Below are 27,923 nucleotides of genomic sequence, written 5' to 3' on the forward strand. Positions count from 1 at the left end.
GAAGATCCAAGACAGGTTGGTCTGGCTGGCAGCAGGAGTGACATCCTTCAGGAACTATAGTCTTGGACCTGCCGTGGCCCAACTACATATACCCAGGATCAGGAATGGCCTTCTCAACTGAGAGCTTCATTGGAGGTGAGCAAGATTCAACCTGTGGTCAACATCAAGAATACTTAATGAGAGAGCTGTTAGATTGCTCACCTCTCACTATGGATAGACAAAGTTTTGGAGAGTTGTGATTTACCCAAAGTCAAACCATCAGTGGCAGAGTAGCCTGGAAAATTGTCCATTTTAACATTGATATTTTAGTAATTGAGTTTATAAAGCTTTCTAGCAAATAAATTCAGAGGGGAAATTTGAATGAATGACTCCAGGGAAATTACAAGGCATACTAGAAACCTTGTTAACACAACCACCAACTTATTACCCAGTCCAATCTGATTTTCTTATAAAGATTATATTCAACAAATATTGGGGCTGGGGTTGTGGTCCTGTGGTAGAGCGCTCGCCTCGCATATGTGAGACCCTGGGCTCAATCCTCAGCACCACATAAAAATAAACAAACAAAATAAGGATATATTTTTTAAAATGTTTTTTTAAAAATTCAACAAATATTGAATATTATTCCCCAAAATTCCACTCTATTTTCCGACAACTGATGACTGCTTTCTCAAGGCTGTTTCCTCTAGGATCTGAAAATTTTTGAAAACCACATGTTTATATTGCAGGAATAATTGCTTTTCTTTGCTATACTGTCTGGTATCAATGTCATGGCCCAGTGTGGAAGCCACTATTTATTTCATGTAAAATTAACTGAAATTGCTGAAGTCAAACTGGGCCTAGAATAATGAGAATCACATTGATCTCACACAGTCTCATTGTTGTCCCATATCTCCACATACTTTGCCAAATGTTTTCTCTCTCCAAAAGTAAATGAGGCAGGGGTTGGGGTTGTGGCTCAGCGCTAGAGTACTCGCCTAGCATGTTCGAGGCCCTGGGTTCGATCCTTAGCACCATATAAAAATAAATAAACAAAGGTATTGTGTACAACTAAAAAATAAATATTTAAAAAAGTAAATGAGGCAGAGATTTGAAGGGCATCACTTTATTCCAAAGTTGATCATCATCGAGGGAGATTTTATTCCTTCACTTCTTCCTCCCTCAGCACCCTTCCTGGTTAGAGATGCTAAGAAGTAGTACAGTCATGATATACTGGATGAAGTAAAAACAGTGAAGGCTACATACATTTTAGTTCCTATTTGGCATGTCTTGGCCTTTACCCTGAATAAGTCTAGGAGAAAAGGATGTGAAATTAAAATTATAGGTACAGATGAAGACGAAGAATGAAGCCGAATATGCTGATTTTGTTGCCCTTGATTAACTCAACAGGACTTTGCTCCATTTCTAATTGATAGAGACCAAAAGGGTTGGTTTTATCTTGTCCTGTAACAGCTGAAGACTGGGTTCCAATTTTGGCTTAAATGTCACCTCTGCTTTTTGGTTTGTGTTTTGTTTTGCAATTCTGAGGACTGTACCCAGGTCCTCATGCATTCGAGGCAAGTAGTCTACCACTGAGGTATATCCATCCCATCACCTCCTGGGGGAAAAAATGACTTTCTAGCATTTTTAGGGAGAAGAGGAAGCAGAAGAGAGGTTTAAAGTGTATTAAAGTTCCCAGCAATAGGAAGAGCAAAATACCAAAGAAGTCTGTAGAATGCAGGGTATGGCCAAGAGTCAGAGTCCAAACCATGCTATCTGAGAAGGCAGTTGGAGCCGAGGTTCACACTTCCAGGACAAGGCCCTGCCCAGAGAGAAGCAGTCTCTCTCTCCTCCTCTTTGAGGAATACCCCGACCCAGTGCATCTAGAGGAAACCACAGAACTGGATATCAAGTGGTCTTTTGTAGAGGGTTTCCAGAGAAGAGCTAGGCCAACTGGATGGTCTCCAGACCATTGCTAGGTGGGGCCTCAGGCCAAGAAGAGCAGGCAGGTCCCTGATGTCTGATGAGAGCCGTACCCAGGTTTCAGGTCTTGAACATCAGGAAGCCCCCAAATGCAGTGCCTGATGGGCTTCTCTTGGTTATTGATCCCTGAGTTAACTCAAACCATACCCTCTCACCCTTTTGTAGCTCAACCATAGCAAAGGTTGTGGCTGTGCTTCCCCCACTCTGCCCTGTCGTACAGACTGGGGTCCGATGGTGACCTCCAAATACCAGCTGCCCCGTGCCGGGGCCTGGGCCAAATTCAACGCTCACTGCAAATAGATAAACGCCACGCTCAGGGGCTCGGAAGTAGCCGTGTTCAGGGAAGTAGCTGCTGCCAACATTGATGGACACGGTGTCGAACTTCACCGTCTGCAGGGCGGCTGTACCTTCTGAAAAGCGGGTATAGAAGGCCACAGGGGAGCCTGAAATGAAGGAGGAAGAGTGCTCAGTGACTTGGTCTTTCACTCCCTTGGGTGAAAAATTAAAAGCTGAGACCTGCCTTTGTAGAGGGCCGCCCTGGACAGGAGCTATGCACACACCTTTAAGTCCTGAATAAAGAGGTATTGGACTGGTATTGTCCCTACTGCAATGGAAGTGCACTTGCCTCTGCTGGGACAGAAGGTGCAGCTCTGGGAGTGGGCATTGCCCAACTGTGGGCTGTCTCCTTGTTCCTTTGCAATCTTACCCTTTGCCTTTTTATGAATAGAATGTTCCATGGAACCTCCCCTTGTGTGTCCCCTATATAAGAATAAAGAATTCCAGTGACTCTCTCTTTCCACAGACCCCTAAGGTCACAGAGCCGTCCTGGGATTTTGAAAAGGTACTTCTGTGTGCTTGCATGCTTTCTTCGTTGTTTTCTTAAGGTATTGAAGTAGTCAGATTTTGTGAACCAGCATAGGTTGCCAGTTTGGAAAGATGGCGATATGCCTTCCTTACCTTATTGGTGTTAGAAATAGGTCACTATTTCTAGACAACCTAAATATTCCTAACAGCTATATGATCTCAGAGAATGAGGGAGAAGGGGAACTATAAATCCATTGTCTGACTAATGTACATTTCAATAAAGCACTTTTTTTGTTGTTGTCCTGGGGATTGAACACAGCACCACTGAACTACATCCCCAGCCCTTAAAAATATATATTTTTTTAAATTTTGAGGGTCTCACTAAGTTGTCAAGACCAGCCTCAAAACTTGTGATCCTCTTGCCTTAACCCCCAAGTCCCTGAGATTAGGTCTGAGCCACCATGCCTAACTTAACTAAGCACTTTCTGTTTGATCCATTTTTCTCACAACTTTCTTAAGAGAAAAGAGTCCCTGAGGAAGAAAACTGAGGCTTCATCTTTAGCTGGCTGCTCAAGGAGATATGGTTTGCAAATGGCAGGCTGAGACAGGAATGACTCCCAGATGACTGCTACCTTTGAGGAATCTTGACACCCAGGGGAAAGAGAATAATTTAGTTTCCTCAAGATAACTGAGAAGCAGTGAAGGTGTTTCCTATTGTATGTGGGCACAGGAGCTTAAAGCAAGAAGGTAACAGAAGCCTCCTTCAACTGGCCTTCTCAGTGTGGTTTCCAAAGTGTTGCACAGAGATTACAGATGGAGAAACTGAGGCCCAGAAAGAGACAACTTGTAATAAATTACCACGCTGTGAGCAGACCTCGGATCTCTTGGTTTTGTGCCTGCTTTCCTCATTTGCAGAAACAATTTCTCTGGGCTTAAGAGGATAGTCCTGCTGGAGACACCAGGCCCACACACAAGCCTGGAGACAGAGGAAGTCATGTGTACAAGGATGAAGGAGCCTGCTGGCTGCCTGGCCAGGGTGGTTGAGTGACAAGAGGGCAGAACCACAAGATGGGACAGGAGGTCTGGAGTTGTAGCTCAGTGTTAGAGCACTGTAAATCACTGGGTCCAATCCTCAGCACCACATAAAAATAAATAAATAAATAAATAAATAAATAAATAAATAAATAAATAAATATACTATGTAAACTAAAAAAAAAAAGTGAGGTTCTACTCGAGGCCCTGCTGTGACCTTGGCACCACTTTTTTTTTTTTTAAGAATATTTAATTTTTAGTTGTAGTTGGATACAATGCCCTTATTTTACTTATTTATATGTGGTGCTGAGGATTGAACCCTGAGCCTCGCATGTGCTAGGGGAGTGGTCTACCGCTGAGCCATAAGCTCAGCCCTCCTTGTGTTTTTTTTTCAATATGTTTTCTCTGGGGAAGAGAGAGAATTTGAGACTAAGCTCCCCATTTTTCAGGAAATAAACCAAGTCCTCACATAACAGTTAGTGACTTAGGCTCCTGATCTAGAACCCAGATTGTGACTCCCAGTCCAGCAATAATAAAATTATTCTTTTCTCTAATTCTGGAAGATTTTTCTAACAATTAGCTTGGAAGAGTAACTGTGCGAATGAAAGACAGGCAGCTGGTGCTGCAGTTCCGCAAGTACCCAGAAGGTGGGGCTCTTGCCCAGTTGATAAAGAGCTGATTGACAACGCCCTCTGCCGGTAATGGGTCCTCTCTCACTCTGCTGTTCCTGGGAGTTCATTCACTTTAGAGCTAAAAATCCCAACATGCCCTTCATGTTGGTGGAAGGGTTGTGCATGTCCCTGTGGGGCACAAATCCAAGTCCTAAGGACTTTCTGTAAGAGAAATAAAGGGGTTTTTTTAAAGGAAAAATATATTTTGAAATAACAAAATACTGTAGTGGTAAACACAGATCCTGAAATCATTAAGCAAAAGCTGAATGTCATCAGTATAAAGACCTTGAACCACTCACAAGAGGAAAACAATATGGAAGAAGTAGTAGAAGTGGACACAGCCTCAGCTGTGAAAATGCTGTGGAAAAGACACTTGGGTCTTGTGCTAGGTATTTGGAAGATGTAGCTGTCATTCTTCATAACTCTTTGATACAAGTAGTAATTGTCCCATTTTACAGAGTAAGAAACTGAGACAGGTGATGAGAGCGTGAGCTCTTTCCACGGCTCCACACTTCCTCCGGGGCTCTAATGGAGGGCAGCAGGGTTTGCACACCTTTCTGCTCCTTCTTCCTTTTTCTGTTCAGCATGGGCTGAGATGGACCTTCAGCACAGTTCATACTTCCTGCTCACCAGCCTATTCCAGCGTATAGGCAGCCATGATGATGGCTTTATACTTAGCCCTGTGACTGGATGAGGAAGGGGCCCCAATGCCAAAGCCAAATTTTCTGAAAGATAGAATCACTTAAAACCCAGATCCACCCTCAGGGAAAGGTTGGAATATTGGCCTCAAACTCAGAGCAACCTTGTAGACCTAGAGCCTGGGGCCCTGCAGAAGCCAACCTTCAAGAGCCCCAGAAGGGGAAAGTCAGCACCCTAGAGACAGCTTCTCTGTGATGTTCTTCAGCTGTGTGATCTGGTCACTTTCTGGGTTTGAGCCTTGGTTTCAGGTAAGATGGTAATGATAGTGAATGGATTGTTGAGCTACTGTGATGATTCATCATGACAAAGCCCAAGAAGGAGCCGGGCATGGTGGTACACTCCAGTAATCCCAGCTATTCAGAAGGCTGCAGCAGGGAGATTGCAGGTTCTAGGCCAGCTGAGCAACTAAGCAAGACACTATCTCAAAAAATAAGAAGAACTGAGGATGTACCACTGAGTAGAATACCCCCAAAGTTCAATCCCCAGCATTGGAAAGAAAAAAAAAAAGTCCAAGAAGGGCTTTTCAGGGGCCTGGCACAGAGTGATGAAACAGACCAACTGGACTGTCTGAATATGGACTGCTTTCAGGACCCAAGGCTTCTTCCTACATTTCTTTCTTGTTGGGTGCTGCCATTTGCAGGCCCCATCACAATTCCTATACCAGGGTAAGCTGGTTAATGGGGGGTGCAGGGTTGTGAAGAGCTGAAATGAAGGAATTTGAGGGAATGCCATGGAAGAAAGAAAGGCCCTCCCCCTCTGTCCACAGTTGGGACTCAGAGCTTCTGATGGTTTAACATGGACGTGGCACTGTTGCCAGATCATGGGCTTTGACACCAACAATTATTCTCATGACCTGCCTATACTCCAGAGAGCTTAAGAGGAAAGAAGGTGAGTCAAGGAGAAGGTGGGTAATGGTGACTGATGACCAACCTGGTTTCTTGCATCCTGTCCCTCTCCAGGGTAGACCAGCTGCTGGGCTGTCAGACAATACTGTCCTCTAGACCTGCTCAGACTTCCCAACCCAGGCACTCACCTGCCTCCCAGAGCTCTGTGCCCAGGGCATCTTGCTCCAGTCCTTTGGCATGTGCATCCACCCAAGATGCCACTTGCTTTTTGTCCCTCTTCCTGGGAGTTTCCACACCTTTCTGCTCCTTCTTCCCTTTTCTGTTCAGCATGGCCTGCAGCTTCCCCAGGTCTAGGCTGGTATTGGTTGCCATCAGCCCTTGGAAGTTCCCAAAGAGGCTGTGGAAGAGCCTCTCATGCTGCTCCAAGCCACGCTCAGTGGTGGAGAGGGCGTGGTGGAGGCCCTCAAGGGAGCCATTGAGGGAGGCAGCCCAGGAGGCATCGCAGCACTGCCCCACGCGTTTGACGTCGGAGCTCAGGCGCTGGAGCTCTTGCTCCAGCCCAGCCAGGGCAGTGGTGGCTCCTGCCTCCTCCCGCTGGGCATCGTGGCTGGGCTCCAGGTGCTCTGCCCGCCTTGAAGGCTCTGAGCGGTGACTCGAATCCTGCTCCAGAGCTGCCACCCGGGCGGCCAACTCGTCCCAGCCAAGCGCCTGCTCCTGCAACCCACTGGCAGCCTCCTGCAGGGCGACACGGATCTGGTCATAACGCAAGGGCAGCGGGCCAGGCGCCTCTTCTGACATGTCCTCCATCACCTCCTCACCAAAGAGCGCGGCCAGCACAGCCTCGTGGCGCAGTGCGTCTTCCAGCAGGGCTGCGAAGGAGCTGTGTAGCTGGCTTATCTGGCGGCGGGTCTCGTCCGCGCCTGTCTTCAGTGCGCCCACCTGGCCATCCAACGCCTGCAGCTGGCTCCGGAGCCGGGCCCTCTCGGCCCGCGCCTGCCTGCCCTCCTCTTTGTGCACATCCACCTCCAGAGTCACAGCATCCAGGGCGCTCCTCAGGGCCTGCAGCGAGGAGCCGTCCAGCTGGCGCCGCTCATCCAGGCTCACCTGGGTTTCCTCCAGGGCGCGAGTGGCATCCTTCTGATCTTCCCTGATGACATCCAGGTCAAAGTAGAGCTTCTGGCAATTGCAGTCCTTGATGTACTTGATGAGGTCGGCGTGGGCGCCCTGCAGGTGCTGGAGGGTGAGATTGAGCTCCAGGAGCTGTCGTTCCATCTCTTCCTTGTTCTCCTCCATGATCAGAGACTTCTCCATCAGGATTACTCTCAGCTCTCGCAGAGCCGTGTGGTTCACCTGTAGCTCCTCCACCTGCCGCTCCACCTTGCTGATCTGATCAAAGGTTTCATCCGACTCAGAGTATAGCTCCTTGATTTCTTCCACATGCTGGGCTAGGGTGGCCCTCATGTCCCTGAGGGTGCTCTGCAATTCTTCTTCCCTCTGGCTGGTGGCCACATGCAGGGCTGAGATGTTTCTCTGCAGCTGGCCCAGTCTGGCCTGCAGGCTCTCTGGCTCTGGCTTTGCTGCTGCCCCTGCTGCTGCCATCACCAGGCTACCATTAGCCCCTGGGTACTCCTGGGTCTTGAGCAAGTGCTTTAACTTGGTATCCACATCAGCCTGGACCTCAGACAGGGAGTGCTGCAGGGAGAGGTGCTGGGTGTGCAGGTGGTCCTCCACATCCTTGCGTAGCTGGCTCACTCTCTGGGCATTCTCTTGAACTTTGGCTTCAAATTTGGCACCAAGCTCCTGAAACTCTGCTCTGCCCACAGCACTCTCCTGGATCCTCTTGATGGCCTGGCGGTTGGCCTCTACGTCAAGAGACAGGTTTCTTACAGCCTGGGAGAGGCTGTGCAGGCTCTGGTTGAAGCTCTTCCAGATAGGGCTGAAATGTGCTTGCAGGAAGGTGTCCATGTGGGGCAGCAGCACTTGCTCCAAGGACCCACCAGGAAACTCTGCAACAGACGCATGTGTTTACATAAGCCCACAGCAACAGACAGCCCTCCCCAGTGGGGACTAGCAGGGCCTCTGAAATCCAGGCCTTCTCTAGAACCTGCTACTCACCCAGCTCTGTTTGATTTGCCTGTGTGGTTGCAGATGTCTCTGTTGTTGCAGCCTTCCACAGCCCGGGGAGGCTGTCTGCTGCCTGGTCGACATCATTCTGGAGATCTTTCAGTAGGTGTTCCTGCTGTTCATGCTGCACCTGAACATCGACCTCCTCTACCTCGTTGAGCTCTGCAGTGGGGTGGCCTGAATACACAGCAGACACAGGTGTTGAAGCCTAACTTGCCAGGCTTAGGCAGATCATGAAGTCCAAAGAGGATTTGGGAGCCAAGAGCAAGGGAGGGGAGGTGCATGTTAACAATCTCTGAGCTGGAATTTAGAAGACTTCAGCCCCAGAAAGTCAAAGGCATGACAACTGAGTTCTCACCTTCCTTCCCACACCCACAGCAGACATGACTGGTCAATCCCAGCATATTTCCTTCCCTAGCTACAATGACATTCTCTGTGCTCCCTGTCAATTGACAGGAGTTCATCACAGGATGAAACTCATTGCCCATCCCACCCTTGGGCCCAGCCTTGAAAGACACCACAAATGATATCTCTTGGTGGCTCTCCTGTGTTGACTGCACAGACCAGAGATGACATAACTTTCTGGCCCTGGTTAAGGGTAGGGGAGAGGGTGAGGAGGTGTCTTCCAGGCCCAGGAGCCTGTGTACTTCAGAGGTCAAGGAAGGTGCCAGATAACACTGTCTCACAGAATATGGGGTCCAGGAAAAGGAGATGTGTGCTCAGGCCCCGCCTCCAGGGGAAGAGCATGCAAGGAACAAGGGGGCCCTTTCTGATTCCAGGCCCAAAGTTTTCCTTAAAAGGCACTGTCTGGAGGGGAGGAAGGAAGGGACACATGAACTCTGCCCGACCTGCACCTTCCAGGAAAGCAACACACCAAGTTCGAAGGTGACCAACTGGTCCCACGGCTTCTGGGGGTCATTCCTTGGTTCTGCAGGCTCCGGGGTTGCTGTGGGATCTGCAGAAGGAAGCATGGAATGTTGACCCTGGAGGCCAGAGGAACTGCAGGACCTCTGGAGTCAAGGAAGGCGGGGAGCCCTACCATGATGCTGACAGTCGGGGCCCTTGAAGCCTGGGCAGCACCTCCAGGCCATGGAGATCAGAACCTTCTGCTTCACCTGGTATATCGGCTTGTGGGCCACACGGTACCTGGGGGAGGAGGGTGGCTCAGCGACTCCAAAGGGAGCCCACAGGGACCATGCAAACGGCCCGCCTGCCCCCACTCACATGACTTTGACTCTCTGGCAGTCTGGAGCCCCCACTGGACATGGCTGTTGTGAGTGGACCAGGAATTTCTCCGTTTTGCAAGCAGCAACATAGGTGACCAGTCTGGACTGCTGGTAAGGGCACCAGTTACTGGAAAATAAACCAGAGAAGAGGGCTGCTGAGTCATGCCCAGGTCCCCCAACAATCCCCTTTAGGGGTCCACAGAGACTGCTAGTGTAGGGCACCCAATAATGCCCCCTGACCCACCCAGTACTGGGACTCTGGAATCCATTAGCCTAATAAGGGGGTGCTCTGCATTATCTATCCTCAGGGCTCTAAAGCAACACTCCACAAACCCTACCTGCAAGGGCACCTGCTCCACTGCCTTCTCGAAACCTCCTCCAGGGCAGCACAGAGAGGCTAGGGAGCTCGTCTACTATCACACAGCGAATTTTCCTGCAGAGCCAGAGGACTCTTGCTGTTTTCCCTGTGCGAGGGAGGCAGCATGGTGTGTAGTTGGAGCTGGAGAGTCCTGGGTTCTAATGCTTTACACTTTCTGGCTGTGTACTTCCAGCAAGGCATGTAGGGAGTTTCCTTCTCTGTGCTAAACCATGGAGATGGCAATGTCCTCCAGGAGTGAGTGGACAAGTACCAAATGCCTAACTCCAGACTAGTGCTCCGTGAGTGCTGCTCCTACCCATGTGACAGCCTGCCCGATCCTACTTACCAGAAACCCCATCGTAGTGAGGGCTCCTGCTCCCTGACCTTGCCCATTAGAACCCTGATGGAAGTGGACTTAGCAGTGGTCATTGTAGGAGGAGGCGCCTGGGCAGGGCAGCTTCCTCTCTGGGAAAGGCCTCTGCCTTGTGTTCCTACAGGGTGGTTTGGAGAGTCACACTCAGCATCCTGCACACCTGAGGGGTAGTGCCTCCATCTTTGCTCTTCACAGAATGGGCTGTGGTGGTTCTGGAAGCAGTGAGATGTACATGCTGACAGGGACCCAGCTCACTGTCCAGGTGGCTGGCTCCATGGGGTCAGTGGGAAGGTCAAGCCCCACCCTACCCCTGCAGCTAGCAAAGCTCCCCAGAGATGCAAGACACAATGACCTCTACAGTCCAGTTCAGCTCATCAAATCTTGGGTGCCAGGTGCTGGGCACTTGCAATGGTGTGACAGAGGCACAGACCTTCCCTTCAGGGTCTCCAGGGAGAGCAGGCAATCTTAGAGCCACAAAGGCTAGAACCTGAGGAGGCTCTGAGAGGAGGTAATAAAAGGGCTGTGTCTTAAAGGGAGAGGAGCTGGGATGGGTGAGGGGGAAGGAAGGGCTGAAAGGAGGAGGTGGAGGAGGTAGGAAGCCAGACTGCGGAGGGGTGGGTGCCAGTGGAGGAGCTACGCTGTCCTGAGGGCAGGGAAGTCAGGAAGGGGTTTAAGCAAGTCACATGAAAGAGCCACCCTGGTTCCTGGGCACAGAAAAGACAGGGGTGGGTAAGAGATAGGTGGTTGTATCAGGGTCTAGTGGGGAGGGGAAGGCCCTGACCCACCCAGTACATATCACTGGGACTGGGTGATATGGGAGAAGTGGCCACACTGTGAGATGTTAGAAGGCAGTGTTCAGGGGCCTTGGTGTTGGAGTTGCTGTTTGTGTTGGGATTTTATTTTCTGCATCATCAAAGATATTGCTGGGGAAGGAGAGAGACTGAGGCATTGAGAGACCACATCCATTATGGGCATAAGACTCCTGCTTTCCCACTTGGTTCCCAGAAGCCTGGCAGCCAGCCTTTACCCTCTAGTAAGCAGGCTGGAAAAGCTTCTCAGGAAAATGACCCAGTCCCAGAGGGAAAAAATAAAAATGCTGACATCAGGGTTGCCCCCGGTAAAGTAGCCCAGCCAGAGTATCCTGTAACAAAACAGATCAGAAAGCCACATCTCCGGACCTCAGTTTTTCAGTCTGCTTACTCTTAAGTAGGCATGTGGTTTAGTAACAGCATGTGTTGAGCAGGCAGGAGCCTCAAGTTCAATCCCCCACATTGAAAGCAAACAAACAAAGGCAGAAGGAGGTCCAAAAGAGCTCATAGAATAAAGTCAACTTGGATGTAAACCAAGAGTGTGCAGGGAAAAGAAAACTTTCCAAAAATATTGTACTAATATTTCCAGATTGATAAGACAGTGACCTCATCCAAGAAACAAGAACAGGAAATTATGGAAAAGACACTGGGCAGGGTGGGGGGATTCCAAGAAGAAAAAGAACTTGTAAAAATTAAAAACTAAACATTAGAAATGAAAAAGAAATGTAATCACAATGACATGGCTAGAGCGTAAAGTTAAAGAAATTTTCCTAAAACAAGAGCAAACAGAGAGATGTAAAAGAGGAGAGAAAATTTAAGAAAACTAGAACACAGTCCTGGAAATCCAACATCCAAATAATAAGAGTTCCAGAAAGAGAGAACAAAGGGAAAAAGTCATTGATTGAAAAAAATCAAAAACATATTCCAGAAACAAAGGACTTAAGTTTCCAGATTCAAAGGCCCACCAGTTACCTGCAATAAGGTGGAAACAAAGTCATATCAAAGCACATCATCAAGAAATTTTAGAATTCTGGGGATAAGATGGTTCTATGTGCTTCCAGAGATAAACAAGGACACACACACACACATACACATAGAGAGACACAGACATACACACATACACACACACACACAGAGACACATAGACACATAGACACACAGAGAGACACATAGCACACACACAGACACATAGACACACACAGAGACAGACACACACACAGACACACAGACACATAGACACACACAGAGACAGACACACACACAGACACACAGACACATAGACACACACAGAGACACCTAGACACACAGACACACAGACACATAGACACACAGACACACACACAGAGACACATAGACACACACACACATACACACAGATGCAGACACACATTAGCAATTGGAATGGCCTTTTCCTACCCCAGGCCAGTTAAAGGAGACTCTCTGAGGTTGGGGACTGAACATAGAAATCTAGAGCTCCACTAGATGGCCAAGGTACAGCCAGGACTGAGTCTCGCTGTGGTACTGGAAAGGCTCCACCTAAACAGGAGAGAAGCCAAAACAGAGGAAAGCATGAGTTCAGGAATCGGGTTCCCACACAGAATCAGGATGGAGGCAGCCTCCAGGAGGATGACGAAGGACAACAGTGGGCTGTGGGGACACAGCAACAGCCTAGACTGGAATGCACCAGGCAGCTCTGAGAGAGGCATCACCAAAAGGACAGAGTTGGCCAAACACCTAACATGAACCAGTAGCTGAGGGGTTGGGATCGAGTTAATGACAAGGACACAGAAAAACAAGGAAGGAAAAAACAAGATAATTTTTTACTCCAGGGAAAGCTAAAAGTATGTAGGGGAAAAAAAGATTCATGGTTTATTTTAAGACCCAACTCTCCAAATATATCCCTTTATAGTCGTAGGGATATAAATACTCAAATTGATAACATGAGAGAGTGGCGGGTGGGTGCTGTGTGCTCACGCACAAGTCACCTCTGGGTCGTGGTATGGGGTAGGAATGGGAGCTGAGTCGCAGGTATCCTATCTCCTGAGTAGAAATATAGCATGTTATTTGGAGATACAGAGATAAATGCTAAAAGAATCAGCTAAACAACTGAAGTCATTGCCTTCAGAGAGCAGAGAGGGCAGGGCGTTTATTAGGCTCCAGGAACCTTGTAGATCTGGTTGACTCTAACCCAAGGGTCAACAAACTTCTCTGAAGGGACAAATAGTAAATACACAAGAGCAGCTACAAGCCAGGGATGGCGCTATGTACCAATATTTCCAGCGACACGGGAGGCTGAGGCAAGAGGACAAGTTCAAGGTCAGCCTCAGCAATCTATTGAGACCCTGTCTCAAATAAAAATAAAAAGGGGCTGGGGATGTAGCTCAGTAGTAAAACGCCCTGAGTTCAATTCCCAGTACCACCAAAAAACAAAGAAAAAAGGAAAACAAAAAAACTAGTTTGCAGGGCCCAGTGTAAATTGAAAACGTGATTTCCTTGTTCAAAACTATTAAGAATTTCAAGATGGCAACAGTAGAGATCAAACCAAATGTGGGCCCTTCAGAGTCCTTGTGGGGCCCCAGGGCAGGGCCTTGTTTATGTGCCTGGGCACCTCGCATGCCCATGCAGCTGGCCTGATTTTAGTCTTCCCAAGTCCCAGGGAGTCTGTCACATCTACCCATCACTACCATTGTAGCACACAAGTGGTCACTGACAATATGTAAATGAATGAGTCCCGCTGTGTTCCAATAAAACTTTATTGAAACAAAAAAGGTGGTGGGACAGATTTGGCCCACTGGCCATAGTTTTCTGACCCGTGCCTCTGGGTATGTATAACTAATAAGGATGGAACTTTAAAAAAATCATTTCCATCTGTAAAAGAAAACGCGGATGAGTAGGGAAGAACATTTTGAGAGAACAATGAATGAGGAGTTTCCTTTCTAACCATCAAGACCCACGCTAGGGCTGTGGGCATGGTTCAGGGATCGAGCACTTGCTTCGTATGCCCAAGACCCTGGGTTCTTTACCCAGCACCATAAAAACAAATAAGAGAAAAAAATTAAGATGATGCACTCTAAACCATAGATGTGGTGACACACACCTGTAATCCCAGTGACTCGGGGGGCTGAGTCAGGAGGATCACAAGTTGAAGGCCCATCTCTAAAATTTAGCAAGACCCTTTTACAAAATAAAATAAGAAAGGGGGGCTGGGGATGTGGCTCAAGCGGTAGCGCGCTCGCCTGGCATGCGTGCGGCCCGGGTTTGATCCTCAGCACCACATACAAAGAAAGATGTTATATCCGCCGATAACTAAAAAATAAATATTAAAAATTCTCTCTCTCTCTCTCTCTCTCTCTCTCCCCTCTCTCTCTCTCTCTCTCTCCTCTCTCACTCTCTTTAAAAAAAAAAAAAAAGGGCTGGGGGTGTAGCATCCCTATGTTCATGTCAGTACCACCATCACTAAAAAAAAAAAAAAAAAAAAAAAAAAAAAGCCAAATCATGAAAACAATGGGACATTGTCACGTGCTTGACGTACCAATCAATATACAGAGACCAGAAAGGGGCACGAGCATCCCTGAGGGATGAGCAAATGGCAAAATGCAAGCACATCAAAATCAGGCTGAAAGGAAGGAATGTTCCCTCAATGCTGAAGCACTGTGTAGTCCTGGACCTGGAGCTCAGGCGCTTGGGAGATGTGGGTGAGGTGCTGCCTGTCACAGACACAATACCCTGGGCTTCCTAAAAGTTTCTAGAACACGGCCTCTATATCTCTCTAAACCAGTGGTTTTCAGTAGGGTACAGGGGAAATTCTTCAGTTGCATTTGGCAAGGGTCTGGGGACATTGTGTTGTAACTGGGTGGTGGGTGCTGTTGGTATCTAGTGGTCAGAGGCCAAGAATGCTGTTCAACACTCCCGGATGCACCGGACAGCCTCCAATAGCCCCCGACAGCAACGAAGTATACAGCCCAAAATGCCAAGAGCGCGGAGGCTGAGAAACACCCTGTCTAAACAAGTCACATTCTTCACACACCCTCTGACCTACTGCAAAGGGCCCGGAAGGCCTGTGCCCTGGGCGCGCCTGGCCTAGTCCAGTCTGCCAGAAGTGAGCGGTAATTTACACCTCTAACAACTCCTAGAACTGGAAGCAGTGCTGCCCACCCTTCCTGCCCGGGAACTTTCTCTTCTGACCTGCCCAAACCCTGGACTCTAGAGGCCACTATTCCCCTACTGTGCTCCCCCTCCCTTGGCAATCCCTCCCTTGGCATAGTGCAGGCTGCTGGCCCTGAAGCCCTGGGAACATTCCTAACCTTTGCTTTGGTTTCCTCTGGCTCTTGGCAGCCCCCGGCTGGCTTTGGCATGCATGCCTTGGGCCCCACATGTACAAGTGCCCCATTGTTTCCATGACTCTCTGTCTCAGGCCTGCTCCCACTTTGCAACCTCCCCTGGGAAGCCCTATGAGTGCCTTTATCTCCCAACGGTCTACTGAGGGGCAGGTGCCAATGTAGAATGAGCGTGGGCTCCTCTGGCCTGGTTTGTACCTGCCCATGGCCCCAACCTAATGCCTGCCCTAAACCGGAGGGACAAGAGCAGGGAGCAGGGAGGCATGGAGCTCTCCTCCCCTTCCTTCCCTGGACTGGGTGACCTTGAGCAAGGCCTCCCCCTCCTCCTGGAAATGTGCAGAAGCTGCATCCCTGGGGACACAGAGAGGAGAGCTCGGGAAGGCAGAGCCGGGAGCCAGAGCTTCCTGCATAATGGATCTGCTAATGCATGTGCTGTCCAGAAAGCAGAGCACTTAAGTGCCTCTTAACCAGCCAGTAACCCCACCCGACCAAGCCTCAAGTCTTCCTGGGGAAGGAGGGCAGTTCTCAACAACCTTTCTTTCTGAGGATCTGAGTCCAGCCATTAGCATGAACATCCCAGGGGAGACACTCAAGGACTTTGTCCCTGAGCCAGAGAGGGGACTTCACAGAGAAGTGTGAAGCCCACTGGGCTGCCAGCCTGGATCTGGGCTTCCTTAAGTGTGGGCCTGGGAGTGTCAGCTCTGACCAGTGGGGGTGCTTTCCAGTTCCCACACAGGGCCTTGTGTCCAGGAGTGGGAACACATGGCCACCCTGGCTTCCACCTTACTCCTGGGATCTTCAGCAACATATTGGACTTTTCTGGGTCTCCAGATCCCACTGCAAAAATCCCAAACACTCCTCCCATGGGCAGAAGCCTGAGGCTGGTGATGGGCCAGCTGGGCGGCTGGGAGAGGCATACCCTGTGCTCCCATTCCTCTTGTGGGGACAGAATAAAGGACACCTGGGGTTTGCACCCAGCTGATGTGGAACCTGACTCTGACCCATCACTTAGGAGCCCTGAGGTCCTGGGTGGTGTCCCTAGGCCTCCAAGCTGTGATGATTACTGTGGAGAGCCGGATACCTTGCCCAGGCTCCGCAATCCCTACTTGGACTAGAGCACACCACTAGGGTCCAAGGAGCCCACATTCTTAAACACCCCACCCAAGCCACGGAGCTGGTATGAGCCTCCTCTTCAAGGAGTCCAAACATTCATGTTGCTGGATCCCCTACCCTGACCTTGTGGGGTGCCAGGGACCTAAGAACAGGCTAACCAGTCCCTCCTCTACCCGAGGACCTGGCAATCTGGGGACATGGGGCATCAGGCACTGAGTAGTCCTGTTCGAGCTTGTCTTTCCAAAGCATTTGATTTGGTTCTGTGTCCGGGGTCCGCCCTGTTTCTGGAGTTCTGGAAACAGGTGTGAGAGGCAAAATCAAGTCGCGAGGCCTGGCTCTGGCAGCCAGGGGCTTGTCGCTGACGGTGCCTCTCCTCTGTTTCAGGACTGTTGGAGTGAAGTGCCTGGTCCACCTCCCCTTCCCTGCTGGCTGGAGTGGAATAGTTTCCACCTCCCAAGTCACAGGAGCATGAGCATGGGACGCAATCAGCCCAGGAAGATGCATGTTTCCTTCCTTTCCCAGCACCCCTCCGGATGCTCCAACAACTTGGGCTTGGCCTGTGGGGTCTGCAGTTTCTGGAGGCGCAGGAAGGAAACTCTGGCGTGCAAGGGTCTCAGGCCTGGGAAGCCTGGGCATTCCTGAACCAGGTGAACTGGTGCACACACACACTCCCCGCCCCAAGTTGCTCAGAGCAGCCAGGGAAAGGTTGAGGGACACTTGCTACCCGGGTCTTAGGGAATGCACTCTCTTTCTCCACAACCAAGGGGGTGGGGAGAAAGAAGAGTGGTTTCCTTCTCTCTCCTCCTGGTCCCCTCATCCTCCTTTTCATCAAAGGGAGAGGAAGAAACTGGGGCATGAAGCCGATGGCCTTAGGAGAGAAGGCTTGGTCCTTGGTCCTGAAACTGGAATTGGGTGGCTGGACTCCCCACACCAAGAATCACCTTTGCGTCCCACCCTGAACCAAACTAGGGGAGAGGCAGAAATGGAGTCTCTGTACATCCAACTTCTGGGGCTTCTGCTCCCTACTCCCCACAGCCCTTTCCTCTCTAAGGGTCACTATATACTGCCTACTTGTGCCCTCCTGTTTCTCCCTGGCCAAACCTGCTGTCAGAGAAGTGTCCACAAACAGTTACCCAGAAATGGAAGAAGCTGGATAAGACCTGTCCCAGGCAGATTGTCTTATAGGCACACGTGATGGCTCCTTCCATACCTGCAGATAAAAGGCTGTGGGTGGGTGTGGTTGGGCCCCTCACTTCCAGATCTTAGTGTTCCACTCAGAAGGTTGGCTCTGAGCTGGAAAGTCAACGCAGATCCTGTTCTACCTGTCCTGGGGCACCTCCTCTGTAAATGGGGCTGTTAGAGAAGTTAACGGAGATGACACTTGGCAACATGCCTGGCCCAGAGGCTGGCCCAGCAGATGGTACCTGTTGCCCTGTGGGGCACTGGAGATGAGGCTCCAGGACCACCTCATTCCCTGAGGGGGAACCCACAGGACCAGAACCTATGTACAGGAGGGTCCCTGGCCCTGTACAAATAGAGTGTTAGAGGATGGCGTCTGGGGTGCGACTGTGACGCCATCCACTCATTTCCAGAGGGACCCTGTGGCAGAGCTCTCTGGATGCCCCTGCCTCCTTGTGCTCTGGCAGCAGGAAGCCCTCTCTCTTCACTGCTTGGCAGTCAGGGACAGGCTTCCTGGGCATCAGATCAAAACCCTATCCCCAGGAGTGGCCATACCTCAGGGCTTAGGCTGGATCAGCCTTGCTGGGGCTCAGTTGTCTGAATTGATTTCCTTCAAAGAACGGGGACCATGGCCTCACTGGCTGGAAACATCTAGAATCACAATCCCTCAGTGCCCCATGCTGGGTGATCAATGTTAGGAGCTGTTCCTCCCACCCCCAAATCCCAGCTCAGATTCCCTGCTATGGGGCAGGCAAGTCTCCCTGTCATTCTTAGATGAAGTTCTGGAGTGCCCAAATACAGGCTTTCTGGACACAGACCCTTGAAGGATGCCTAGCCTCACGGCTAGCCCTGCAGGTAGATAGTATTAGCCCATTTCACAGATGGCTTCAGAGAATCCCTGCTCTGACCGAACTGGGACTAGATGCTGCCCAGTGACCTCTGCCAAGGTCCAGGCCTTCCTTACCGTCTGACAGGGTCCCTGCTGGTGTCCTCAGCCTCTGCACCCCAGACCCCAGGCAGCCTTGGGTGGTGTGGATCAGAGAACCTGGTATCAGGGGCCTGGGCCCAGGCCCCCAGCAACCCCCAGCCCAGGGGCCCTCCAAGACCGAGTAGCAGAGTCAGGATCATCTTGCTGGTGGGACAGGCTTGGGCTGGTTTGGCAAATGACTGCAGAAACTGCCAGTGACGTGGTCTTCAAGTTAAATCTCAGAAGGAAAAGAAAACACGGGACAACAAAGAGAGGAAGTGGCCTGGGCCGGCCCACCGGGTAGGTCTCATCCGCTGCCCCCCCACCCCCGCCTCCTGCCTGGCCCCCACAGAGGCCGCCAACCACGCAGACCAGTTCCTGTGCTCCAGGAGGACTTGGCTTAGGGACACTAGAGTGTGGGAGACTCAGAGGGTGGCCCTACAAACCCATGGGAGTCAGGAGAAATGCCTAGGCTTGCAGGTGGGGCTGCAGGAAGCGGTTTATCAGTCTCGGGGGGAGACCCTGCTGCCCACCCATGCTGCTGGCCAGGAAGTGGAGGTACTCTATGCCTCCTCAGCACCTTTTGCCACTGGGCTGTGAGTGGAGGTTCAGAGAAGGAAAGGAGCTATCCTGGGGTCACACAGCACAGCCAAAGCCCAGGGTATGGGGGAAAACCTTGTGTGCCCGGCCCCAGCTCCTCCAACTGGTTTAGCAGGAGTTTCAGGCTTTAGGGCATCCAGGGTGCTGTGGGTAGCTGGGTAGTCCAGGCTGACTTTAGAGGTGGGTCATTCTTACTTGACAGGCCAGTAGCTCTGACCCCTGCCCTATCTGTGACCCTGCAGCACTGGCTAAAGTGCCTACCCCTTCTTTGTGCACTGAAAACAACAGCCCCAGGCCTGACAGCACCCAGCCAGGGCAGCCTGCAGGTGGGCAGGGCAGCCCATGAATGAGGGGCAGTGATGAATTAGGACATGTCCAGCCCCCATGTCCCTTCTTGGAGGACAAGGGTCAGGAGGGCACAGTTGAGCCAGCAGGAGTCCAGGGACCTCTCCCTGCTGTACCTCCCTGGGGAAGGCCTCCCTCCCTCCTCCCTCCCTACCCCCACACCCGCCTGGGCTGGCTGGGCTCCCGCCAGCCAACACAACATCAATATTTCATCCACGTCAATAAGAGGCAGCGGCGGCGGGGACAGCGGCTGCGGCAGCACTCGCGCCAGCTCCAGCCCGCAGCTCGCAGGGAGAGTCAGGTTCTGTTCTTGCTCAACATGGATGTCTTCAAGAAGGGCTTCTCCATCGCCAAGGAGGGCGTGGTGGGCGCAGTGGAGAAAACCAAGCAGGGGGTGACAGAGGCTGCCGAGAAGACCAAGGAGGGGGTCATGTATGTGGGTGAGTGATGCAGGGCGGGGCAGGGCGGGGCAGGGAAGGGCAGTGTGGTGCCTGGGGTGGGATGTCTGGTACCTTTGGTCGGAGGACCTTTCTCCCCAGCTCCAGGGAGGCACTCTGGGAGGGGGCGAGGACCTGGCTGTTGAGGCAGGGTCTCCAGATCCTGCAGCATCTACAGTCCCTTGCACACACCAGTGTTTGCCTCTGGCTTCCTTGGAGCCCCAGGGTCTCTAGGACAGGATCAGAGTGCCACTCAGACCTCTGACCCAGCTGACCGCCTCTCTATGCATTCATCAAGGCATGCACAAACACATCCTAGGGTCCTCCGAACTTGGACACCCTGAAGCTGTGAGCAGTTGGTGATTAGGCGAGCTCCCTCCCTCTTCACATGGAGCTGCAGCCTGGCCAGGCCACAGGTTCCTCCCTGCCTAGGGTGAAGAGGTGCACAGGGGAGGTGGGACTCTGGCTCAGTGCCTAACCCACTCCAATGCCCCTCTGCTCCCTCTGAAGAGGAGGCAGGGGAGGTTGAGGCGATGACTCAGCCCTCGTCTTCCCTGACCAGCATGCTGCTCTGGAGGCCGGGCCACACCCAGGCAGAGTCTGGGTACACCAGTATCCCTAACTCTCTTTTGTCCCTCCATCCTGTCCTGTCTCCTCCCCATCCGTCCCCTAGCTCCAGACATAGCAGGAAGCAGTCCTTTGAAGGGGCAGCTGGCCCCCAGACACCCTCTACTGACCCCCAGCTTGTCCAGCTGTTCTGTGGCTTCTTTGTCCTGACCGCCTCCAACACCAAGAGGTGGGTCTGGGCTGACGCTTCCATTTCCTTCCCAGGAGCCAAGACCAAGGAAAATGTGGTGCAGAGCGTGACCTCAGGTGAGGATCCCCAGGACCAGGGGCATGAGGGACCGGGCTTCAGCACTTCTGCACCCTAGTACTAAGGGCCCACGCCCAAAGTCCTCCTTACACCAACTGGGGTCCAAATCCCAATGGGGATCCAGATCCCTGCACACCTGAACTAGATCAGGGTAAGGCTCCCACTCCCGCCCATGAGTGTCAAAGCTGTCCTGAAGTCAAAACCAGGGATCGGAGGGTCCCAAAGAGCCAGAGTCCCAGTGCTCTGGGAAAGGCCTCTCTGCCTGACTCGGTGGGGAGGGTCAGGGTCCAGGCCAGCCCAGTCTTCCCACAGTGGCCGAGAAAACCAAGGAGCAGGCCAACGCTGTGAGTGAGGCTGTGGTCTCCAGTGTCAATACTGTGGCCACCAAGACCGTGGAGGAGGCGGAGAAAGTTGTGGTCACCACCGGGGTGGTGCGCAAGGTAAGTCCTTGCTCCTGTCCTTCCTCTGGGTCCAGAGAAGCCAACCAAGGTGGGGAGGAGGACGTTACTCACAGACCTGGGCCCTGAATCCCCTTCCCATTCTCTCTGTGTGTCTGTGCAGGGGTTGTGCTTGGGGTCCTCACACCATTCATATCTGGAATCCTCACAAATGCCCCTGAATTGGAGAGTTAGGGCTTATTTTATAGCCAAGGAAAATGAGGCCCCAAACCAGGCCAGCTCCATGGCTTTCAGCATGGAGGATACACCACATTTTACCAGGGAAAACAGGTCACATGGTGATAAGCAGCCTCCCAGGCAGTGGACATCAGGTTGGAGCTGCAGAGTCACCACCCAGTGTCCAGCTGCCCTCCCAGACCTGGCTGCTGCTTCCTCCCAGGAGCAGCAGGGAGTCAGCGCCCCCTGATGGTGAAAAAGTAGTAACAGTTCTGACCCCACCCTCCACTGGGGCCTTTGTGTGTGAGCCGATGTGCAGCATGTGCTGAGTGTGTGTGCCAGGATGAGGGGGCATGCGTGTGTGCGCGTGTGTGTGCATGTGCGTGCAATGGGTGAGCGTGCATGGGAAAGAGGGCCGCAGCCGAAGGCACAGCAGCAGGAGGCATTGCAGAAGGTAGATGCCAGCTGCATGTGCTGTCCCAGCACCTGCCACAGAGCAGGTTCTATTGAAAGTTTTTGACACTTATTAACTTATTTAATGGGTACAAATATCCTACAACTAAAAGGAACAAATAAAATTTTTTAAAAAATGGGTACAAATATCCTATGAGATAGGACATGGAAACCCAGGCCCAGGGATTAGGTAATATACCCACGGTGCCAAAAGGGTGGCGATCCTATGGCTGGCCTGGCTCCTGAGCCCCGCTCTGAGAGACTGTGAGAGTGTAGGTTATGACAGGGACCTGAGAGTGGGGCCGGGGCTGACTCCCTCGACACGCTGTCTCCATCTCCCATACCCGATTCAGGCCACCCCAGTCAGTGGAGTCTGAGGCTCTGGGCGCAGCCCGTACTGGGGATCCCTGCTCTGGGAGGGGGAGAAAGATACAGGCCCTCTGTCCCTGGCTCCAGGAGCAGCACCCAGGTGTGTGCTTCTAGGGCTAGCACAGGATCTCCTTATCCCCAGAGTGGGCAGCCGTTTCCTCTCCTAGTCAACAGCTCTGCCCCTTCCCAGCTGTGCGACTTTGGGAAGCTGTGTAACCTGTCTGGTCTCCATTTCCTCATCTGTGAAATGGGAGTGAGTGTCTTTCTCACTGAGCAGTAGGATATGGCAGAGAAATGACCTCCAGAATGTAGGCCTCCCTGGTTCGTGGTTAAAACCCAATGAGTGGTCATCATCATCATCAGCATCATCATCACCAGTGCCCTGGGCTGGACCCACTTGTCTCCAAGGAGGCCCCCCTCCACACTCCACAGCACAAAAGGCCTCTGGGGAGGTGTCAGGCTGGGTTTGACCTCTAGGAATTTACCCAGGCACTCCTTGCCTCCTAGAAGAGCTGCCTCAAGGGAGACTCATTTTCTGGTGACACCCCAAAACTAGTATCAACTTGTCTCCCCAGTGAACCACAGAGGCCTGCAGTGCTTGTTGACTGCTCATGCCCCAGGCTTCGTGCACCAACCTTGGGGTGGTCAGACTAAGCAGGTGGCCCCCTGCCTCTCACCTAGACAGCCTGGCCCTCCCTGGCCAACAAAGTTCTGTGCCCTTTTATGCCCCACTCCACCAAGGGGCAGGATGCGGTAGCACAGAAGTGGCTGGACCCTCCAAAGGCAGGAGCTGAGGGCAGGGTCCAGGCCAATCACCACTCTGTCCTGAGCACTCAGCTGTCATGACCACTTAGGCAAGAGTCTGACTGACATGGGGCATAGGGGACAGAAGAGAGGCCTGATTCCAGAGCCTGTCCAGGATGCAGGAAGAGAGAGCATGCTCCTGTGGGCAGAAATGGCCTGACGGACAGCAAGCTGAACCTGATGCTGACTAGCTCCGCTGCTTTGAGCTCTGAGGCCTTGACCTGGATACCTAGTCCTCCTAGTCTCAGGGTCCCTGTATACAGTGATGACACAACTCTCCTCCTAGGGCTCTTTGGGGACTCAGAGGAGTGCAAAGGTGTATGCTAATGTGATTCAGGAACATCTGTCCACTCTCACCCTCTCTCCATGCTCCCATCCTTCTTCATTAAGGAACCCCAGCAGAGGGTACCCAGGATTTGGGATCCGCTTGCGGAGGTTGGGGTATTTGAAGCTGGGTTCCAGAAGGTCTTGGCATCACCAGACAGAACTCCAGCTGTGGGCTCTCATCCCTCCAGCCCCTCCAGCCCCTCCAAAAGGGGCCTCTGATCATCTTTGAGGCCAACATAGATGAGACCCTAGCTGCAGGTAGCTGGGGGCCTCTGTGACCTCCTTATGGTCTCCCTTTTGGGGGTGAGGGTACCAGGGATTGAACTCAGGGGCACTCGACCACTCGACCACATCCCCAGCCCCATTTTGTATTTTGTTTAGAGACAGAGTCCCACTGAATTGCTTAGCACCTGGCTTTTGCTGAGGATTGCTTTGAACTTGTCAGCCTCCTGCCTCAGCCTACCAAGCTGCTGGGATTACAGACGTAAGCCACAGCACCCTGCCTCATGTCCTCTTTGATCCCCTGCAGGAGGACTTGGACCACCCTGCCCCTAAACAGGAGGACCAGGCAGCCGAAGAGGAAGAAGTGGCTGAGGAGGTAGGATCTGGGCTCCAGGGGCACACGGTGGGGTTCTTGGGTAGGGACCCCAGCCCCCACAGACTCCTGCTTCCCTCCGGGGGTTTCAGAACCTGTCAGGGAGCCTTCTGCAGCCCCCAACAGGGACTGTGGGTAGAGCCAACCTTGGTCTGGAGTGAGAGATTCCTTCATGAGTGACCGTCCCAGGGCAGCCATTGAGTGTTGGGGACCTGGAGCAGGTGTAAGAGTCACACTCTCTCTCCCAGGCCAAGAGTGGGGGAAACTAAAAGGTTGCCAGATGGCTGCAGAGTCCCCGAGGGACACCCCTCGGGGACTTGAAGCCCCTTCCCTCCTGGCACAAGGAGTGCCCTGCCCTGGAGCGTGCCCTGCCCTGGAGCGTGCCCAGCGGGCTGCCCACGCTCCCCGCACCCAAGCCCAGCTGTCAGAGACCTGTCCTCTATGCTGCTGCCACCAACTTCACCTCCTACCCTCATCCTCTCTGGCCCCCTGAGCCTTCTGGACCCACAGAACAGATGCTGCTGTGAATTTTTTTTTTTTTTTTAATGATTCCAAATAAAACTTGAGCCTCACCCCACCATGCTTCCTCTCTTTTCTGTTATTGTTCATGAAGCCCCCTGGGAGGTCTCAGGGACAGGAACTAGGTTGATGGGACCAGGTACACTATGGGGACATACAGAGTGCTTCTGGAACTGGTGCCAAACACATACACAGCCATTCCTTTAGCATGATGGCAGCGGCTCCTCTAGCTTCCCACAGTGGGCACCTCACACTGTCCAAGTGTGCAGGGCTGGATGTCCCCAGGTTGAGCTGCAGCTCCCCCTTGGGGTGAACCCCACCCACCTGCCTACCCAGCGTCACTGAAGAACCTGGGATCAGCTGGAGTTGAGGATGCTGCATATGTCTTTAGCACCAACTGTCCTGAAGGATTAGGGACACCTGACACCCTCCTTGGAGCAGTAACTTTCAAAGCTTAAACACATAGGACAGACAGTAGAGCCAGGAAGTGACCGCCCACCGGAACCCAGCCAGTGGCAAGCTCCCCACCAGAATTAGGATTAGGCTTTCTTTTCTTGCATTCTTTTCTTGCACCCAGAAACTTGTCAGGTGTCATTAAATAACATGACAGCTGAGGTGCATTAGATTGAGCCACACCTCGAGAGAAAAATAGTAAAAGCTAACAATGAAACTGGGCACAAACCAGGGGCCTTGACCCAGGGGCACCCCATTGATTCCATGCTCTGCTACGAACAGTGAGACTGCCTCGGCTCCAGGGTGCTCTTGGCAGAGCCCTGCCCCCCAAGTTTTCAAAGCGACCCCAGCACCAGGCTGGTCAGTGTCCCACTGTCCCATTTTGCCTGGGGTCTTATTCTTTGGGAACCTGGCTCTCTCCTTTGATAGCCAATTTGAACTTCAAGCTTTGAAGTGACTTGCCCTAAGCCTCTGATCCTTGGTTTCAGAGTAAGAGCTGGAGGTCACACATCATTCCAAACACTACCCTGTCTATACTGTCTCTGCAACAGGGGTCAGGGTCAAGAGCAGCCCAGGAGGATGGGAGTCAGTCAGATACAGCTGAGCTAGGCTGACTCCTGGTCAGCTGGTCACAGATGTCCACTGCTGAAGAGGCAGAAAGGAGCAGAGGCTGCTGGTCCCGTGGGCAGTAGTGAAGGGTCTGGGGGAGGCTCTGGGCAGGCAGTGGTGTTCCTGCTGTCTGGTTCAGACACAGGCATATGAGCAGGCCTGTGCATGCCCCAGGGGCCTGGGTGTGTTTGAGAGTTCTCTGGACCATAAGGGAAAGCAAGGAGGAGCAAGCTGAGCTCAGGTGACTGGGTGTGGGGAGAGAGAGTACCTAGACCTGATCCCTGGGCACAGCCTTCATGGGACTCCCTCCCAGTGCCCTCTACATCTGCGTAAGCAGTCTGGAAGTGTCCCTGCTGATGCCACACACACACACACACACACACACACACACACTCAGAGGTTCTGTCCTGGACTCAAGTGCCAAACATCAAGGTCAGCCTATTCCAGCAAGCTCCTTCCCCACCCCAGGGACACCTGCAGTATTCTTTGCTTTTAAATGCCCTGTCATGTGCTCTGGGCCCTTAGAGGCTGCTTCTGTCTTCTCCAGAAAAGCATTATTCTTGCATTATGCCTCTCCTTGTCTGAGAGGCCCCTGGCCCTGCCTTGTCTTGCAAGGCCCTCTACTGAGAGTTGGGCACATAACCAAGGGAAAACCTAAATAAACCCCCTAGATTCATTTGTCTTTAGTTGACTTTAAAAATCACTAATTTTGAAAAAAAAAATTCAAAATTCTGTAGGTCACTCAGCTGAGGAGCATATTATTAGTCCTGCACTAGCTCTGCCGTGGATGACGTCTCTGACATGAGGGTTATGATGATGGCAGTGGCTGAGTCTACTTTTCAGGGACTTGCAAAGCACTTTTGCTGAAACCTTGCCAGTGTCAGATGGGTGACTAAAACAGGGTGAAAAGACTTGGCATTTCTGCCTCCATATTGTGTGTCTCCTTGGCCTTGGGGTCAGACTCTAACTCTGCACACACATATTAGTCACTTAAGGAATGTTTGGGATTAACAGTGAAAATCAATTTGCCCCAAATTTACCTAATTGCTCTTCTCCCCTTTCAGGTCTGAAGACACCAAGATAAGAGTAATATTTTCAAGATTTATAGGGGCACCATGATCTTGTGATTATGTGTGTGTCAATCACAGGTTTCACAACAACACCTTCTAGACCACTGGAGAGGTGTCTAGAAGTCTTCAGTCATCAATCCTAACCTAAGATCCCATTCTATCCCCCCTGTCTAGAGATGAGAAGAGTTTGAAACTTATGCTAAGATGGTCCCCGCCAGGGCACTAGACTACCATCTTCTAATTTTGCTGGCATTCCAAATAAATCTTTTTCCTTACCCAACAATTTGTCCTACCTTCATTGGGCCCCTCTTTTGGCAAGGAGATGGACTTGGGCTTGGTAACAGGCACACTCCAACCCATTTAATCCTCACAAAAATACTTTGGGAAGATTGTGTTAATGTCTTCTCTTCAAGGTTGGGAACACAGAGGCTCAAAGAGGCAAAGAGACTTGTCCTAGGTTTCTGAGCCCAAGAGGACTGACTCCAGTGCCTGATGCTGTACAGCCACACTGAGCCATCTCTGCATCACCTCTGAAGGCTGGCTGGCCCTCCGGACAGCAGCTTCTGCCTTGTGTTTTGCTTGCTACTCACAGGGGCTGAGGCTGGGTATCAAATAGGATCTGCCCCCATGTGATGACCAGCCCAGTGGCAAGAGCCTTCCAGGTTAAAGACATGGTGTTGTGGGAGGGGTTTCAGGAGGGAGGGATGGAAAGGCTGAGGCAGAGGCTGCCTAGGGGATTGCCTCCCTTTAACACCTATGTGTGTGGAGGGGGTGTGGTAGGGATGCGGCATTATGCCTCTGCACCTGTGCTCCTTCCCTTCCCCCACTAATCATCACCTGACCCTTTCTCTTGCCTGGTGTTTTAATCGTCTTTAATCTATACTTTGTGTGTGTGTCTGCACGCATGCGTGTGTGTGTGTGTGTGTGTGTGTGTGTGTCTGCACATGCATATGCACATTTGGGCTTCCAGACACTCCAGGCCAGTGGTTGACCCTCTGCTACTACAAGGAGGATATAAGACAGCACAGTGGCCTGGGTAGGCAGGGGCTCCCCAGAATTCTAAGAGCAACTCCAAGAGTGCAGAGAAAGAGTTAAGGAAGGTCACAACACTAGACCTGGAGAGGGGCAGTGGGATGTGTGTGACCAGAGTGTGCTGGGGAGCGTGGGGGCTTCACTATGCCTCTACAGTGGGGGATGGGCATGTGTTGCTGTTTCTGGAATCCTGTCTCCCCAACTCAGATGCAGCTTCCTGACTTCTAGTGCCCCAAGAGATCCTCAAGTCCCTGGACTTTTTTGGAAAGTGAGCAGACCCTGGCCATTCCTGCCCTCTCTGAGCAGCACTACTTGCTCTACTG

At 51.8% G+C, this 27,923-nt stretch overlaps 2 protein-coding genes across 3 annotated transcripts; one reads left to right on the plus strand and one right to left on the minus strand.

Annotated features, from left to right (window-relative positions):
- Positions 1–1,089: 1,089 nt before the first annotated feature.
- On the minus strand, positions 1,090–18,752 carry Mmrn2 (multimerin 2). Its single transcript, XM_076835114.1, has 7 exons — positions 18,497–18,752; positions 9,362–9,490; positions 9,177–9,283; positions 9,012–9,092; positions 8,129–8,314; positions 6,202–8,019; positions 1,090–2,405 (listed from the first exon to the last, which is right to left on the minus strand). The coding sequence occupies exons 1-7, from the start codon at positions 18,658–18,660 to the stop codon at positions 2,023–2,025; spliced, it is 2,868 nt and encodes a 955-aa protein (XP_076691229.1). The 5' UTR covers positions 18,661–18,752; the 3' UTR covers positions 1,090–2,022.
- Positions 18,753–19,543: 791 nt separating this feature from the next.
- Sncg (synuclein gamma) lies at positions 19,544–26,631 on the plus strand. 2 transcript variants are annotated; one of them, XM_076834366.1, is made up of 5 exons: positions 19,544–19,884; positions 20,713–20,754; positions 21,068–21,195; positions 23,852–23,920; positions 26,563–26,631. In XM_076834366.1, the coding sequence occupies exons 1-5, from the start codon at positions 19,764–19,766 to the stop codon at positions 26,566–26,568; spliced, it is 366 nt and encodes a 121-aa protein (XP_076690481.1). In that variant the 5' UTR covers positions 19,544–19,763; the 3' UTR covers positions 26,569–26,631. The 2 variants fall into 2 exon arrangements, with proteins under 2 accessions (XP_076690481.1, XP_076690480.1); XM_076834365.1 differs by lacking the exon at positions 26,563–26,631 and adding an exon at positions 24,166–24,497 and having other exon boundaries at positions 19,547–19,884.
- The last annotated feature ends 1,292 nt before the right edge of the window (positions 26,632–27,923 follow it).

This window comes from Callospermophilus lateralis, chromosome 15 (genome assembly GCF_048772815.1).
Source record: "Callospermophilus lateralis isolate mCalLat2 chromosome 15, mCalLat2.hap1, whole genome shotgun sequence".
Taxonomy (NCBI): Eukaryota; Metazoa; Chordata; class Mammalia; order Rodentia; family Sciuridae; genus Callospermophilus; species Callospermophilus lateralis.

Excerpts from the sequence above, each read along its gene's own strand:
- Mmrn2 (XM_076835114.1), bottom strand. The coding sequence starts at position 18,660 with ATGATCCTGACTCTGCTACTCGGTCTTGGAGGGCCCCTGGGCTGGGGG. Across the intron at positions 9,284-9,361 it reads TGCCAGAGAGTCAAAGTCAT|GTACCGTGTGGCCCACAAGC; the intron begins GTGAGTGGGGGC and ends CTCCTCCCCCAG. Across the intron at positions 8,020-8,128 it reads GGCAAATCAAACAGAGCTGG|AGTTTCCTGGTGGGTCCTTG; the intron begins GTGAGTAGCAGG and ends CGTCTGTTGCAG.
- Sncg (XM_076834365.1), top strand. The coding sequence starts at position 19,764 with ATGGATGTCTTCAAGAAGGGCTTCTCCATCGCCAAGGAGGGCGTGGTG. Across the intron at positions 21,196-23,851 it reads CCACCGGGGTGGTGCGCAAG|GAGGACTTGGACCACCCTGC; the intron begins GTAAGTCCTTGC and ends GATCCCCTGCAG. Across the intron at positions 23,921-24,165 it reads AGGAAGAAGTGGCTGAGGAG|GCCAAGAGTGGGGGAAACTA; the intron begins GTAGGATCTGGG and ends TCTCTCTCCCAG.